This window comes from Triticum urartu, chromosome 3A (genome assembly GCF_056163025.1).
Source record: "Triticum urartu cultivar PI428250 chromosome 3A, HENAU_Tu73, whole genome shotgun sequence".
NCBI classification, from domain to species: domain Eukaryota; kingdom Viridiplantae; phylum Streptophyta; class Magnoliopsida; order Poales; family Poaceae; genus Triticum; species Triticum urartu.
Genome location: NC_141875.1, coordinates 32,319,924 through 32,333,023, shown reverse-complemented (window position 1 = coordinate 32,333,023; position 13,100 = coordinate 32,319,924). Strand labels below are relative to the sequence as shown.

At 48.6% G+C, this 13,100-nt stretch overlaps 1 protein-coding gene and 1 pseudogene across 1 annotated transcript; both read right to left on the bottom strand.

Annotated features, from left to right (window-relative positions):
• Positions 1-197: 197 nt before the first annotated feature.
• LOC125542497 (disease resistance protein RGA5) lies at positions 198-3,713 on the bottom strand. Its single transcript, XM_048705549.2, is given in 3 exon segments — positions 198-367; positions 370-1,184; positions 2,773-3,713. Coding segments are annotated over 3 exon segments (1,659 nt in total). The 5' UTR covers positions 3,588-3,713; the 3' UTR covers positions 198-338.
• Positions 3,714-5,888: 2,175 nt separating this feature from the next.
• LOC147978192 (uncharacterized) lies at positions 5,889-9,172 on the bottom strand (annotated as a pseudogene).
• Positions 9,173-13,100: the final 3,928 nt, after the last annotated feature.

The window sequence follows — 13,100 nt, the reverse complement described above, 5'->3', positions numbered from 1 at the left end:
CACCAAACAGTTCCACACTAGTCGGAACAATCAGGTGGCACAGCGTCGAGGGTAATATGCTGACATCTAGCCGAAAAGACCCTACACCACTAGCTAGCTCCAATGTCTTCAAATGTTTTAACTTATGCAATTCTCTTAGCTGTTTCTCACAATGCACACCTCCAATCTTCAAATAACTCAGTTGGAAAAAGTTGCATATGGGAGATAGATCATAGTGTTGATATTCGTCGCCGCGAGCATAAAGATGCAGAACTCGCAGAAGTTGAAAACTTGAGAGACAAGGCATACATTCTGGTTCACCCCAAAAGTTCAAAGACCTAGCTTGGGTGAGAACGGTGTTATCCAGCACCTGAGTGCATTCTGAATTACCAACTTGGAGGGATAGCCGGCGGAATTCGAAATGGCCTTTCATGTTGTGTGCACCATTAACTGTAGGTGGTTCCTTGATTACAGTGATAAAGTTTTCTTCCGTGGACTTCAGTATGATAAAGTCAAGCATTAGATCATGCACTCTACACGACAGCACATGCCCACAGTCATCGTACTCGGCTATTTGGATCATGTTTCTGTTGATGAGCTCACTAAAGTAGCTTTTGGCAATCTCCTGATGGCTATAACCATGCTTTTCAATAATAAAACCCTCGGAAATCCATCTCTTCACCAAATCTTCCTTCTTTATTTTATAAGCCTTCGGGAATATACCAAGATACAACAAACATGTCTTAAGTTCCAAAGACAAATCATTGTAGCCAAGCGTAAGCACATGCCTCATCCATTCTAATGCAGGGTGTCCTTCCAATGGAAAACCAAAATGATTTTGCATCTTCTCCCATGTTTCCTTTGAGTTTACCTCTTCATGACTAGACAAACAGCTGGCTACACTGAGAATAGCTAATGGAACACCATCACATTTCTTCAATATTTCATCGGCAAAATTCTTTAGTTGCTCGGGACATACACCATCAGAATAAAATACCCTTCTATAAAATAATCTCCTTGAGTCAAGATCACTAAGAGGTCTGATCCTATAGACATGCCCATGAAAACAAGAGCAGCATGCCTTAGCAACATCTTCAATTTGTGTAGTTGTTATAACTCTGCTACCAAGATTATTCTCCACAAAAGAACCTTTAATAGTGTTCCATGCGTTGATTGCCCAGATATCATCCAGCACGATAAGGTATCTGTAAACCAATACAACATACAAATTATTGTGTTAATTGCATGAATGCATGTACAAACTGTGTAGGATTCTAACCTATGGTTTCTCCTTAGAAGTTAAAATTACACGCTCTGCATGTACATCGTTCATCGTTCCCTTGCCATAACCTTATATTTTTTTAGAAAAGGAGGATGACCCCCGGCTTCTGCATCTGGGCGATGCATACAGCCACTTTATTAATTATTATCATAAAACCTTATAAAGCAATACAACAGCAAGACTAAAGCCACCGTCTAAGCAACAACTGTCGCTACACATATCCAATTGATGAAAGGGCGCAGATAGTCTGGGCCTAATACCAAACATACATCGCAGCCAAACCTAAACATCTAAGATCTGAGGTCCCAACTAGGACGCCTGCCGGGTATGGGGCACCTACCAGTCCGGCGCACTCCTCAACCAGGACGTCTGCCGGGTATGAGGCCGCCGCAGCCACATGCCACAAATCCATCTTCAGAGCTGTACTGTTGCATGTACCGTGCCAGGTCTCTCTGCCATCGACGCCACCACGATGCCCGACAGCGTCGTCCTCCTGCGCGAGTCCATCCTCCCACAGCGAACTCCGAATCTGCACTGCGCCACGTCGTCAAGATCCGTCGCCATCAGTGTGTAGGATGAAGCACCGCTCCACCAAAGAATCCGTCCTCTGGTCCCTCGATCACGTGTGTACCTCCAAAAATGACGCCCCCAAGGGAGGAACGACACCAGAGCGCCGCCGTCATCCGATCATCCGATCTAGGGTTTCCCCCGGAGGTAGCAGAGAGTGGCCTTGAACTTCTCCACGACGATGTCTTCAAGAAGGGAACGAAGCAGATAGCGCCGCCACCACCGGCCTTAGCAGAGCCGAAGGCAAGTTTTCACCCAGATCAGTTCGAAGGAATCCAACTCTCGTGCACGGGCCGCCGTCATCACCAGCACCACCAGGCAGACCTTGGAGTACCGGCAGATCAGCGAGCCACCGGCACCACCGCATCCAGATCGCCGGCCACGCCGGGCCGCCGCCATCCCGCGCGCCGTCCGGGTCAGAGACGGAGCTGCCGACCGCGCACAGGGACCGCCGCCGCCTGCACACGTCGGAGCGCCGCCGAGATCCTAGCGCCCGCCACCGCTTGCCGACGCCAACCGCCGCCCGAGCACTGGCGCCACCGTGGAGCCATCAGATCGGGGAGGGAGACGTCGCGCGCCGACCACCCTCGCGGACCCAGCCGCACGCCCGAGCGCCGGCGCCACCGCGGCACCATCAGATCGGGAGGAGGAGGAGCCCGCGCCTCGCCGCCCCGCGCAGACCACGCCGCCACCATCGCCGCAGCGCCACCAAAGGGAGCCCCGCAGATCCGCCGGCGACCGGACCTGCCGCCGAGCCGAGCGCCGCCGCGAGGGCCGGCCGTCCCGCGCCGCCCAGGAACCTCGCGAGGAGGGAGGGAGCCCCGCCGCCGCCGACGCACGCGCGGGCTTTTCCTGGCGGCGTCCCCTAGCGGCGGCGAGGGAGAAGGAAGGCGAAGGAAGGGAGCGGCGGCGGCGATCTAGGGTTATTACTCATGAGAACATACCTTTTCTCTTTGAGGTACTTCCGGAGTTCCTCGATGAGTTTGCGTTCATCATTCAGGCTAGAGGACACCCAGCCCTGAAATCCTTGCAATATATCTGACAGAGCCTCCACAGTACTGGGATTTGGAGACACCGTTATGAAAGCCTTGGCATCAAATTGGCTTTTGATCTTAGTATAAACTTGGTGGGCGAGAGTTGTCTTGCCCATACCCCCAGATCCAACAACAGCCACCACTTTTAGGCGATTTCCACCCACCTGCTCCTGACTGAGCAACTTGATGAGCTTCTCCTTTGGGCCATCCATGCCCACAAGGCTGTTGGCATCTACATAGAGTGCCTCCATTCGAGGGTCAATAGCGACCAGGCCCCGAGGAGGAGGAATGCAGTCAGGGGAACCAACACACTCATCAGTCTTATACCTATGGTGGCAGTTGCTTACTTCTAGCGCTCGAGCCTTGAGTTCCTCGATGCGGCTCGCGATCTTGTGGCGCGTCTTGATCTTCCTGAGCCTGCGCTTAAGCCAGGCCTTGCCGCCATGGCCGCCGTTGAGGTCGTGGGTGAAGATGTCGACGCAGTCCTCCATGTCGTAGGAGAGCTCACGCACCTTGTCACGCCAGTCCCTCTGCTGCTCGTCGAGCTCCGCCGTCCGGGACAGCTTGAGGAGGAGGGCGTTCATGCTTCTCATCTCGTTCCTCAGCAAGACGATCTGCTTGTGGACGCCCCTGGACAGCTTGTACTTGCTCGCCAGCAAGGCGGCGAGCTTGGGCAGCAGCGTTCTCATGGCCCCTGTCACGGCGCTCACCACCATCCCCTCCATTGGGATTCAGGAGGGAGGAAAGATCTTCTTTCCCTCAGTCACAGCAGTGTGTGTGTGTGTGTGTGTGTGACTATGATGAGATTTTAGGAGGAAGAATCAGCTTGCCTTGGAGTGGTATACGCCTAATGTGGGCCACTGTTGAGTCATGCTGGTCATTCCAAAGTTTGCAGCGCAATAATTTTCCACGTTGATCTGGTCCACCAAGCGCGTGGTGCACTCTACCTATAGACTGCATTATTGCAGCACCGACAACATTGAATAGGGTGCTTGTACACTTTTCCTGTTATTAGTCTTCGCAGAATCAATTTCAGATATTGGGCATTGGATCCTACGTCCTTCTAGATGGGTCAAGTCAAGATCAGATTTTGGGCATGTCAAACACATCATGATAGACCACCCGCACCTCACTGGATGATTGCACGCGCGCTGTTGGCTTGGAGTTGTACCGGCTTAGGAGTCTTATTGAGATAGGTGCCTCTGTAGTTGTTTGTTGTGTTTTTGTTTCTAGTGTTGATTCTTTAAGATATGTTTCTTCCCTGTCATGTTTACTAAATTCCTTGATTTGGTTTATTTTTTCAGATCTGGGAAGAGGGCCGCGTGTATGCCCTCCTCCTGCAGGATCCGTGATGCGACCCACCCCGCAGCCGGCAGTTGAGGACGAGGATGGAGGTGACGAACGCATGTCCTCCTCCTCGACCTCCAAGGACGTAGGCCTTGGATCCGTGCTCGCAGGCCCCAGCCTTGGCTTCTTCTGTGACTACTGCATCAGCCATGGCGTCCACCTCCCTACAGTCGCTGACTCCCAAGGTCCGGTCCGCCTCACGCCCTTCCTCCTTTGATTCTCCCTGTCCATCTGTCGAGCCTCCCTTGAGTAGTAATAGTGTGCTACTGTTTTCGATCTATTAGTGTAGGTTTCGTAATAGTCTTGCAAAACACGCAAAAATATTGAGGTTTGAGTCTACTTTTTTGTTCCAAGTGGTGTGCCGTTCATGAAATGTCGTAGACTGTTGTTCGTCATGGTAGTAGTTTGGCATTGGCAGCAGTTGTAGCATAGAGCTTAATGTACTTATTTACTGTTTTGCTTGTTTATGATGAATTCATGTTCGCAATGCTGATGCTTTAAGTACGTTAAGATTCCATGTTAATTCCTATTTGCATCTTGAGTCAAATATCTAAATATTTATGACACCTTCCATCTCTGTGTCTTGCAGCAACAGCAGCATCAACCGATCCCACCCCCCTTCTCTCAGCGTGGCACATCGGCTGCGGTTGGCCTTGTTGGTGGCTAGGACCGTCATGGGTGTCACCTGTGCCCTCTCCGTTGAACTGTTGGTCGTCGATGCGGCGGCAGCAGCATCTTCGACCCCCTTCCTCACTGGCCACAGGTGGATGCTGAGGTATGCATCCCCTCTCCTTCCTTCCCATTCCTGTCACGGGCAGCATCCATATTGTTTAATTTGACTATTCGCACATATTGCTGCTGCTGGGACGCTTTTGGATTAGTAGTATTATCAAGTTTGTCGTGATTGTGTCAATGCTCTTGGATAGTGACTATCATTATTTGTTCGTTGGGCTAGTGCTATGCATGTAAATGAACTGTATATTTCTGTGCTCTCTAGTTAATTATCTTTGTGATGTGTGTCAAGTTTTCCTTTTGGTTATTGGTTGTTTGTTTGCAACATGAAGAATGCTTCATTCATTCATTTGTGCCAAGTCTGTGCCATTTGCTACAAAGAAGATGTTGATTTAGCACTCTAGTCCATGCCATTTGCTACAAAGCAGTTCAAGAACATAGATGTGGTGCTCTGTTTTTAAACTGCTTGTGTCGACACCCAACTACTAGAGGAACTTTGGAATTTCAAGTGGAATTCTTTTTGTCTTTGAACATGTAAATACTCCAAAAAATTGTTTCTTTGATGACTGGTTGCATCCTGTTACATTGGTACTTTAGTCATCGAGATAGAGTTCATTGAGTTTTGTAGATTCATAATCAATGCACTTGTGTTGGATAACTCAGCCTTGCAAATCACATGGCAGTGGAGCGATTTGCTCTTCTTCAGAATTGAAGTGAGATTTTTCAGTTGTACTGTACATGCTTCTTCCCTTCATTTAATTGTCTGCCACTTAATCTTCTGCATCTTTCTTTTGTTGTTGCCCACACATCAATAATGTTTATTTGTGTTTGCGACAATGGATAAAATTAAACTTATTGGGCTGATTTGCATCGACAAGATTGCCATGCGCTACTATTTGTTGTGGTTGAATTATCCAGAGTCCAACCTATCTTTCTGCTGCAGGTACAAGACCTGGATAGGAGATCCGGTGGGGTTGCGACGGGCTTGAAGACGTAGTAGAGGTGCAGCCTCCTGCCCATGGCTTCCAAGACTTCACGACAAGGCCCCTGCCCTTGGTTCGTTCTAGGAAACCTTTTGGAAGCAACACATCCAAGTCCGGCTCTATCTTCGTGTCATCGCTTGGTGGGCTCCGCACGACCCAGAGGAATCTCTGTCGACTAGCCTCTAGCCCAGTGGCCATTTCTCTGGTTTGCCTAGCGCTGAATCGGCCGAGGCTGCCAAAGCCCTGTGTTCTCCATTCTTCGACCTCTGGCCAATCTGAGAACAATCCAATTGGGTTTTGGATCTTCTACATGGTCAAAGATTGGTAGTGGTAAGCAACAGGTACAATTTTTATTTGTGTTTGCTATTAATCAGTCAACTGGAAAAAATTCTCGCGTTCAGTTGATTCCCACATGCGAGAGCAAGGCAATGCTGAGACAGAGACATGCTCAAAACGGCGTCCTCGATGTGGCTTTGGCTGAATCACGCAGGAGAACAGAACATCGAGTGTGGCAACGGGGTCGCTGGCAGGGGTGAGGAAGCAGATTGACCGGTGCGGGTAGGGGACTTCTACTTCTGACCGCCTCTCAGATTGGCCATCCGGTCTAGTTTGAAATGCACCACATCTATTAGTTTACTGTCAATGTCATCCATTTTCTGACCTCCTAGACTCACGTGTAAGATAGCCAATATGAGAAGAACCTGATAGGGTTCTAGATCTATGAATCTTTTAGACAAAATATTAGCATATGGGAAGCTTGCAGTGGCATGTATGGAAAATTCTCAATTATGTGTAGACAGTACATGTTATAGAAATGAAGAAACTAAAATCACACTTGAAAGTGAAAGACATAACACTCTCTCCTTATTTCCACAAACAATTATAAATGATGTTGCACATGTCAAGCATGAATCCACACATCCACAAGCCCATCCAATGTCGCCACTGATTCTCCATCCTCGAGCAGAGCCTCTTTCACCTGCCACATCACCGCTAGAGTCCGCTCTCGGAGCATCTTCCCGCCTTCTGAATCAATCATCCACTTGACCTTCTTGGCAACCTCCTTAGCCTCCACCATGTCCTTGTCGTACCCTTTCATCGGGACGGCCAGCTCCATCTCTTGTCCGCCATGACCGCCTGAGCAAAGGATTTGGATCCGCCCCCAATTCCCTCCCTGATGATCTTAAGCTGTGTCGGAGGAGGATCAAACAGGCGGAGATGCTTGACAGGGAATAGATCAGATGGAGAGAAATATCCGGAGCGAGCCAGATCTTTCCGGAGCCATCCTAGAGTGGTAGTGGGTTTGCATGGTGGAAGAGGACTAGGCTGGCGACGGCGGGGGGAGGGAATGGAGCAGAGCTGTCCAAAAACCCTAGAAATAGTCTCATCCGCGCCGTCGTGAGCAGTAGGCGTATTCGCCAAAGGCGTTTTCACCCTCTCGCACCTGATTGGTGGGAGCGATGTGGCAACGGGGCCCACACCAATCCGACTGGGTGATCTCTCGCATCACAGGGGAAAAATCCCCCAACTTCTGGCGATTTGGACCTCGCCGCCAACGGCAAATCCTGATTCTCCGAGCACAAGCTCTGCCTAATCCCCACTGGTTTTAACACCATCGTTGACTGTGAGATCATAAGACAAACCTGTTTCCTTGGGATAGAAATCCCCTCACGAAACCTCGAACGAGCGCCCGGTGGAACCTCGCCACGTTCTACGAACCACGGCGGCTCCAGCATGTCGCGGCGAGGCAGTGATGTCGCCTCACCCGCCACCATCCTCACGCGCTCGGCGGAATCACGCCAAGGATGCATTCCCAGCGGAGGGCTCGCAGTGGCTCTTCTGATTTTGCTTCCGCCCTCGCCCAAACCACGAATTCGGCCGGCGGGGAGGACGGAAACGGGGGCATCCTTGCCCTCTCCTCCAGCGTGGCCTCCTCGTAGATTTGCCGCGCCAGCTTCCTCTGCTCCACATCCGCCCTCCTTCGATGAATCTCGGCAACCTTCGCGGCTGCAGATCTCGCCTCCGGTTCGGTCGCCGCCGCAACCGCCCAGTCCACCGCCTTCCACTCCTGCACGCACCGGATCCACTCGAAGGTGGCGTCCTAGATCCTGGTCGCGCACTCCGTCCACCCCATGGCCCTAGTCGCCATAAGCACCGCCTGTGGGACTGGAGAAATCAGTCACAAGATCTCTGGGAATCTCTCGTGTATGGCCGGCGCAAGCTGATACGTCTCCAACGTATCTATAATTTTTAACTGTTCCATGCTATTATATTATCTGTTTTGGATGTTTATGGGCTTTATTAAACACTTTTTATATTATTTTTGGGACTAACCTATTAACCCAGAGCCCAGTGCTAGTTTCTGTTTTTTTCCCTTATTTCAGTGTTTCGCAGAAAAGGAATATCAAACGGAGTCCAAACGGAATGAAACCTTCGAAAGAGTTATTTTTGGAACGGAAGCAATCCAGGGGACTTGGGGTACACGTCAGGGAATCAACGAGGAGAGCACGAGGCAGGGGGCGCGCCTACCCCCCCCCCCCCCCAGGCGCGCCCTCCAGTCTCGTGGGCCCCTCGTGGCTCCCCTGACCGACTTCTTTCGCCTATATATATCCATATACCCTAAAACCATCGGGGAACAGAATAGATCGGGAGTTCCGCTGCCGCAAGCCTATGTAGCCACCAAAAACCAATCGGGACCCTGTTCCGGCACCCTGCCGGAGGGGGGAACCCTCACCGGTGGCCATCTTCATCATCCCGGCGCTCTCCATGACGAGGAGGGAGTAGTTCACCCTCGGGGCTGAGGGTATGTATCAGTAGCTATGTGTTTGATCTCTCTCTCCCGTGTTCTTGAGGTGATACGATCTTAAGAATGAAATTCTCATCATGCTAATGAGCATTGTGCAATTGTGGGTGCTCTCATGTTGTAAATGTACACGTGCAGAGGGTACATGTTCATCCATTTTATAATGCCCAGTTCAAAACTTGTTCATGGCTTGCATATTGAATCGACTTCTTACATCTCTATGTTATGCAGCAACACTGGGTTGTCGTCGATGGATTGCGCCGAAGACGAGGAACCTTGTGGCGGCAGGCTGGCTGCCTGATGGAGTTCGTCTTAGGGCCGGGTGTACCACTACAACATGGCTTGAGCTATAGATCATGTTCAATTTTTCAAAAAAGTGTACGTGTTTTCAGTGTATACTAACCTGACACCTATGGGATGAAGGTGGCTGCATCGTAACCTCCATGTCCGGCTACAGGGATTCTGGTGAGTGCCTCTCTTTCCTCTCTCCCTGTGCCTTGAGATGAGGTTATGGCTCCTGATCATAAGCATGATTGTTTATTCATGTATGTCCTTTGGTCCCATGCGGTTTTTTTGGCCCATGAACAGTGGATATGTTGGCTTGTGAGCATGTAAACTGCCAGTTTTTCCGGTCTTTGAAATTCAGACTATACTAATAGATGTCGATCGTTTCTTGTTCTATGAAACATTAGCCTCCATTTACTTGGTTAGAGCAGTGTCAAGTTTCTGTGCTTTTGTTTGATTTTCTGTTAGTCTTGGAACCGAACACCTGGTTCTGTTCAGGACGGCTGAAATATGTTGCTATGAAGAACTTCTGGTTTGGCAATTTTGTTGTGTAATGTGTGATGTGCACTAGAAGAAACGAAGCTATCTTTGAGCGCAAAAAATCCATCCAGCATCATACTGACCCTGCGTCATGTTTTGGGAGATTTTACGATGCATTATAATACACTAGAGCACATGTATTATATGGCCGATCTAACGGATAAGAATAATTGGGCCTTTTTAAGCCTAAGGGTATTTTCGACCTAATTTTTTTTACCTTTAATCGGCCCAATTTGGTCCTGGGGTATTCTCGTCCTAAATTTTTCGATTAAATTAATTGCATTAATGAAGCACTTCATTATAGAGGTCCCATCATCGTGCGTACTCTTTTGAATTTCGGTTCGAGCGGTTCGTCCTCTCTCCTCCTCTCGAGCCCTAACCTCGGGCGCCCTCGATCGCTGCCGATCGCCCCCGGCGCCCTCCCGATCGCCGCCGATCGCCTCCGGCGCCCTCGATCGCCGCCGATCGCCCGCGACGCCCTCGATCGCCGCCGATCGCACTCGCCGTGTCTACCCCTCCTGCTCCTACTCCCCCTCACTCCCTCCATCGCAAGTCACCCCAGTCGGGTCGCGGCGCCAGATCCTTCCCCGAGCGGACGCCACCTTCCCCGACCCGAGAGGCCACATCATCCTCATCGACGTGCATCAACTTTTTCACGCCGGATCTTCGCTGTAAGTGCCTAGCCATCTCAAATCTTTTCTGGTCCCTTCTGCATATAGAACCAATAGGGGTCGGATTTGATTCGGGTTTAGGATATGTCATGTGAGGTTTAGGGTTTATTGTTTCAGAAAGTTGTGAGGAGCTGTCGGTCGGATTTGGTTAGGGTTTAGGATATGTCATCTGAGGATTAGGGTTTATGTTTTCAGAAAATTGTGATGAGATTACGATTGAAAGGAAGTGTAAGTCAGATGTAGCTATGACATATTGAAGGACTTAGTTAGGATTATGTGGCATGAGAAAGTTGTCAGCAGATTTGGATTCTAAGAAAGTTATTTTGGATTTAGTTAGGAGATACTTTTGAATTGAGTTTCGAGATATTTTGGATTTAGTTAGGAGATAATTATTTTGTATGGAGTTTGGACTTATTTTGGATTTAGTTAGGAGATAATTTGGATTTAGTTAGGACATACTTTTGGATTTTGTTACGAGATAATTTGGATTTAGTTAGGATATAATTTTGAATGGAGTTTGGAGATAATTGATCTATCAGGGTGGATCTATCAAGGCATTTGAAGGACTCGTGGACTTTGGATTTAGTTAGGAGATCATCAGTTAGAGCTAGTACATTCAATTACAAATTTCTAGATTTAGTCAGGGCATATTTACTTACAGCTTTTGAAGGACTGAGTTAGGTACATGAATCCAATATGAAAAATTAAATCAATTATTTAAGCAGAGTAGTGCATAATTTCGGTAACGTATGCTATTCATCCGTAACATTGACTATCTGTTTCTGCTGGCAGCATAACGACATGGATGATAAAGGCAACGATGGCAAAAACATGGGTGATACAGGCAAGGACGACAAGGACATGGGTCATAGAGGGAACAAAGGCAAAGGCATGGACCCCAAAGGAATGGATGGTATGTGCATGGATGATAAGGATAATGAGGATGCAGGCAAGGATGGCATAGACATGGATGATGTACACATACAAGGTAAAGGAATTGATAATAAAGGCATGGCTGGTTCAGACCTGAATGAGTGTATGGAATACTTAGAGATTGTGAAGAAGACGTTCAGGACTAAGGAAGAAGCCTACATGTTCTACGTAGGCTATGCGAGAAAAAAAGGATTTGGTGTTAGAAAGGATGATTTGAAGTACAGGGGTCCGGGTCCGAAACAAAATGCATACAGAAGGACATACAAGTGCTGCAAACAAGGATGGCGGGCCCTTAAGTACTTTAACAGAACTGAAAGAAAAAGAACACTGAGGGGTCTTTCCCAGTGTGGGTGTCCCGCTCTTTTTTAGGTTGAGCTACAAGATAGCAGTGGCCTCTGGTTCGTCAAGAATTTTGTGGACAAGCATAACCATCTGTTTGTCCCTGCTGACCTGACTCCGTACTTGTCGGCTCATCGTAGAATGACTGACGCACAAAAGGCCGATGTCATCGAGTATGCTGTCGGTGGACTTTGAACACATCAGATTATGAATGTAATGGAGAAGAATGCCGGAGGTCCCGACAAGCTTGGATTTATAGATCGAGATCTATACAACCATGTTTCAGTCCAGAAGAAGTGCAAGATAGAAGGCAGTGACGCTAGATATTTGCTCACCTATATGATTGCACAGAAAAAAGCAGACCCGGAATTCTTTTTCAAATACACAAAAGACAGCGAAGGCCATTTGAGGAACATATTCTGGGCTGACTCACAATCCCGCATTGACTATGTTGCCTTTGGTGGTGTCGTGGTGTTCGACAGTACATATCGGTCTAACAAGTACAGGCTTCCGTTTGTTCCATTTGTTGGTCTGAACCATCACTGCAGCACAGTTTTGTTTGGGGTCGGTCTAGTGTCAGACGAGACAGTTGCATCATACCAGTGGCTTCTTCATGTATTTCTGGAGGCAATGTCCCAGACGGCACCAATTTCAGCAATCACCGATGGGGACGGTGCAATGGCTAAAGCAATAGCTACTGTCTGGACCGGAACAGATCATCGTTTGTGCACGTGGCATATCGAGGAGAATATGGTGATGCACCTCCGCGAGGAAAAGCTGGAGCAATTTAGGGAATTCATTTATCGTCGTTGGGATGTTGATGAGTTTGAGAAAAGATGGGAGGCTTATAAGGTTCGGTTCAAAATAAAACCAACGGGCAAGAGGTCGTCATGGGTTAACAGGATGTACGAGCTGCGACACAAATGGGCTGCTGCGTACACAAAGGGTAGATATTTCCTAGGCATGATGAGTAATTAGAGGAGTGAGTCTCTCAACTCAAGGCTTCATGTGCACCTGAACAGGAAGATGCAGCTTGTTGATTTGTTGCAGCATGTTGAGCACTGTGTATCCATAATGCGTAAGACTGAAGCAGCATTAGACGCAGTAGCAACACATACGATACCCTTCACTAAGCTGAATGCACACCCTCTGGAGATTGCTGCGTCTTATATTTATACAACTGTGATGTTTCCAAAGGTAAAGCGTCAGATTGTCGAAGGGACAAATTGGCAGGTCACGGACCGGGTAGCATGTGATGGTTTGGTCGTGTTTGGAGTTTTGCACAAAGCCCCATATGATAAAGTCCCATATGGCAGGGATGCTAGAGAATTGTAAGGTAAGGAAGGTAAGTGTGCTGAGGACTTGCATGCAAAAAATTGGATGCTGAGGATCCCAATGATTTGGAAGGTAACGATGCTGAGGACTTGCATGCAAAAAACTTGGATGCTGAGGATCCCAATGACTTGGAAGGTAAGGATGCTGAGGACTTGCATGCAAAAAACTTGGATGCTGAGGATCCCAATGACTTGGAAGGTAAGGATGCTGAGGACTTGCATGCAAAAAACTTGGATGCTGAGGATCCCAATGACTTGGAAGGCAAGGATG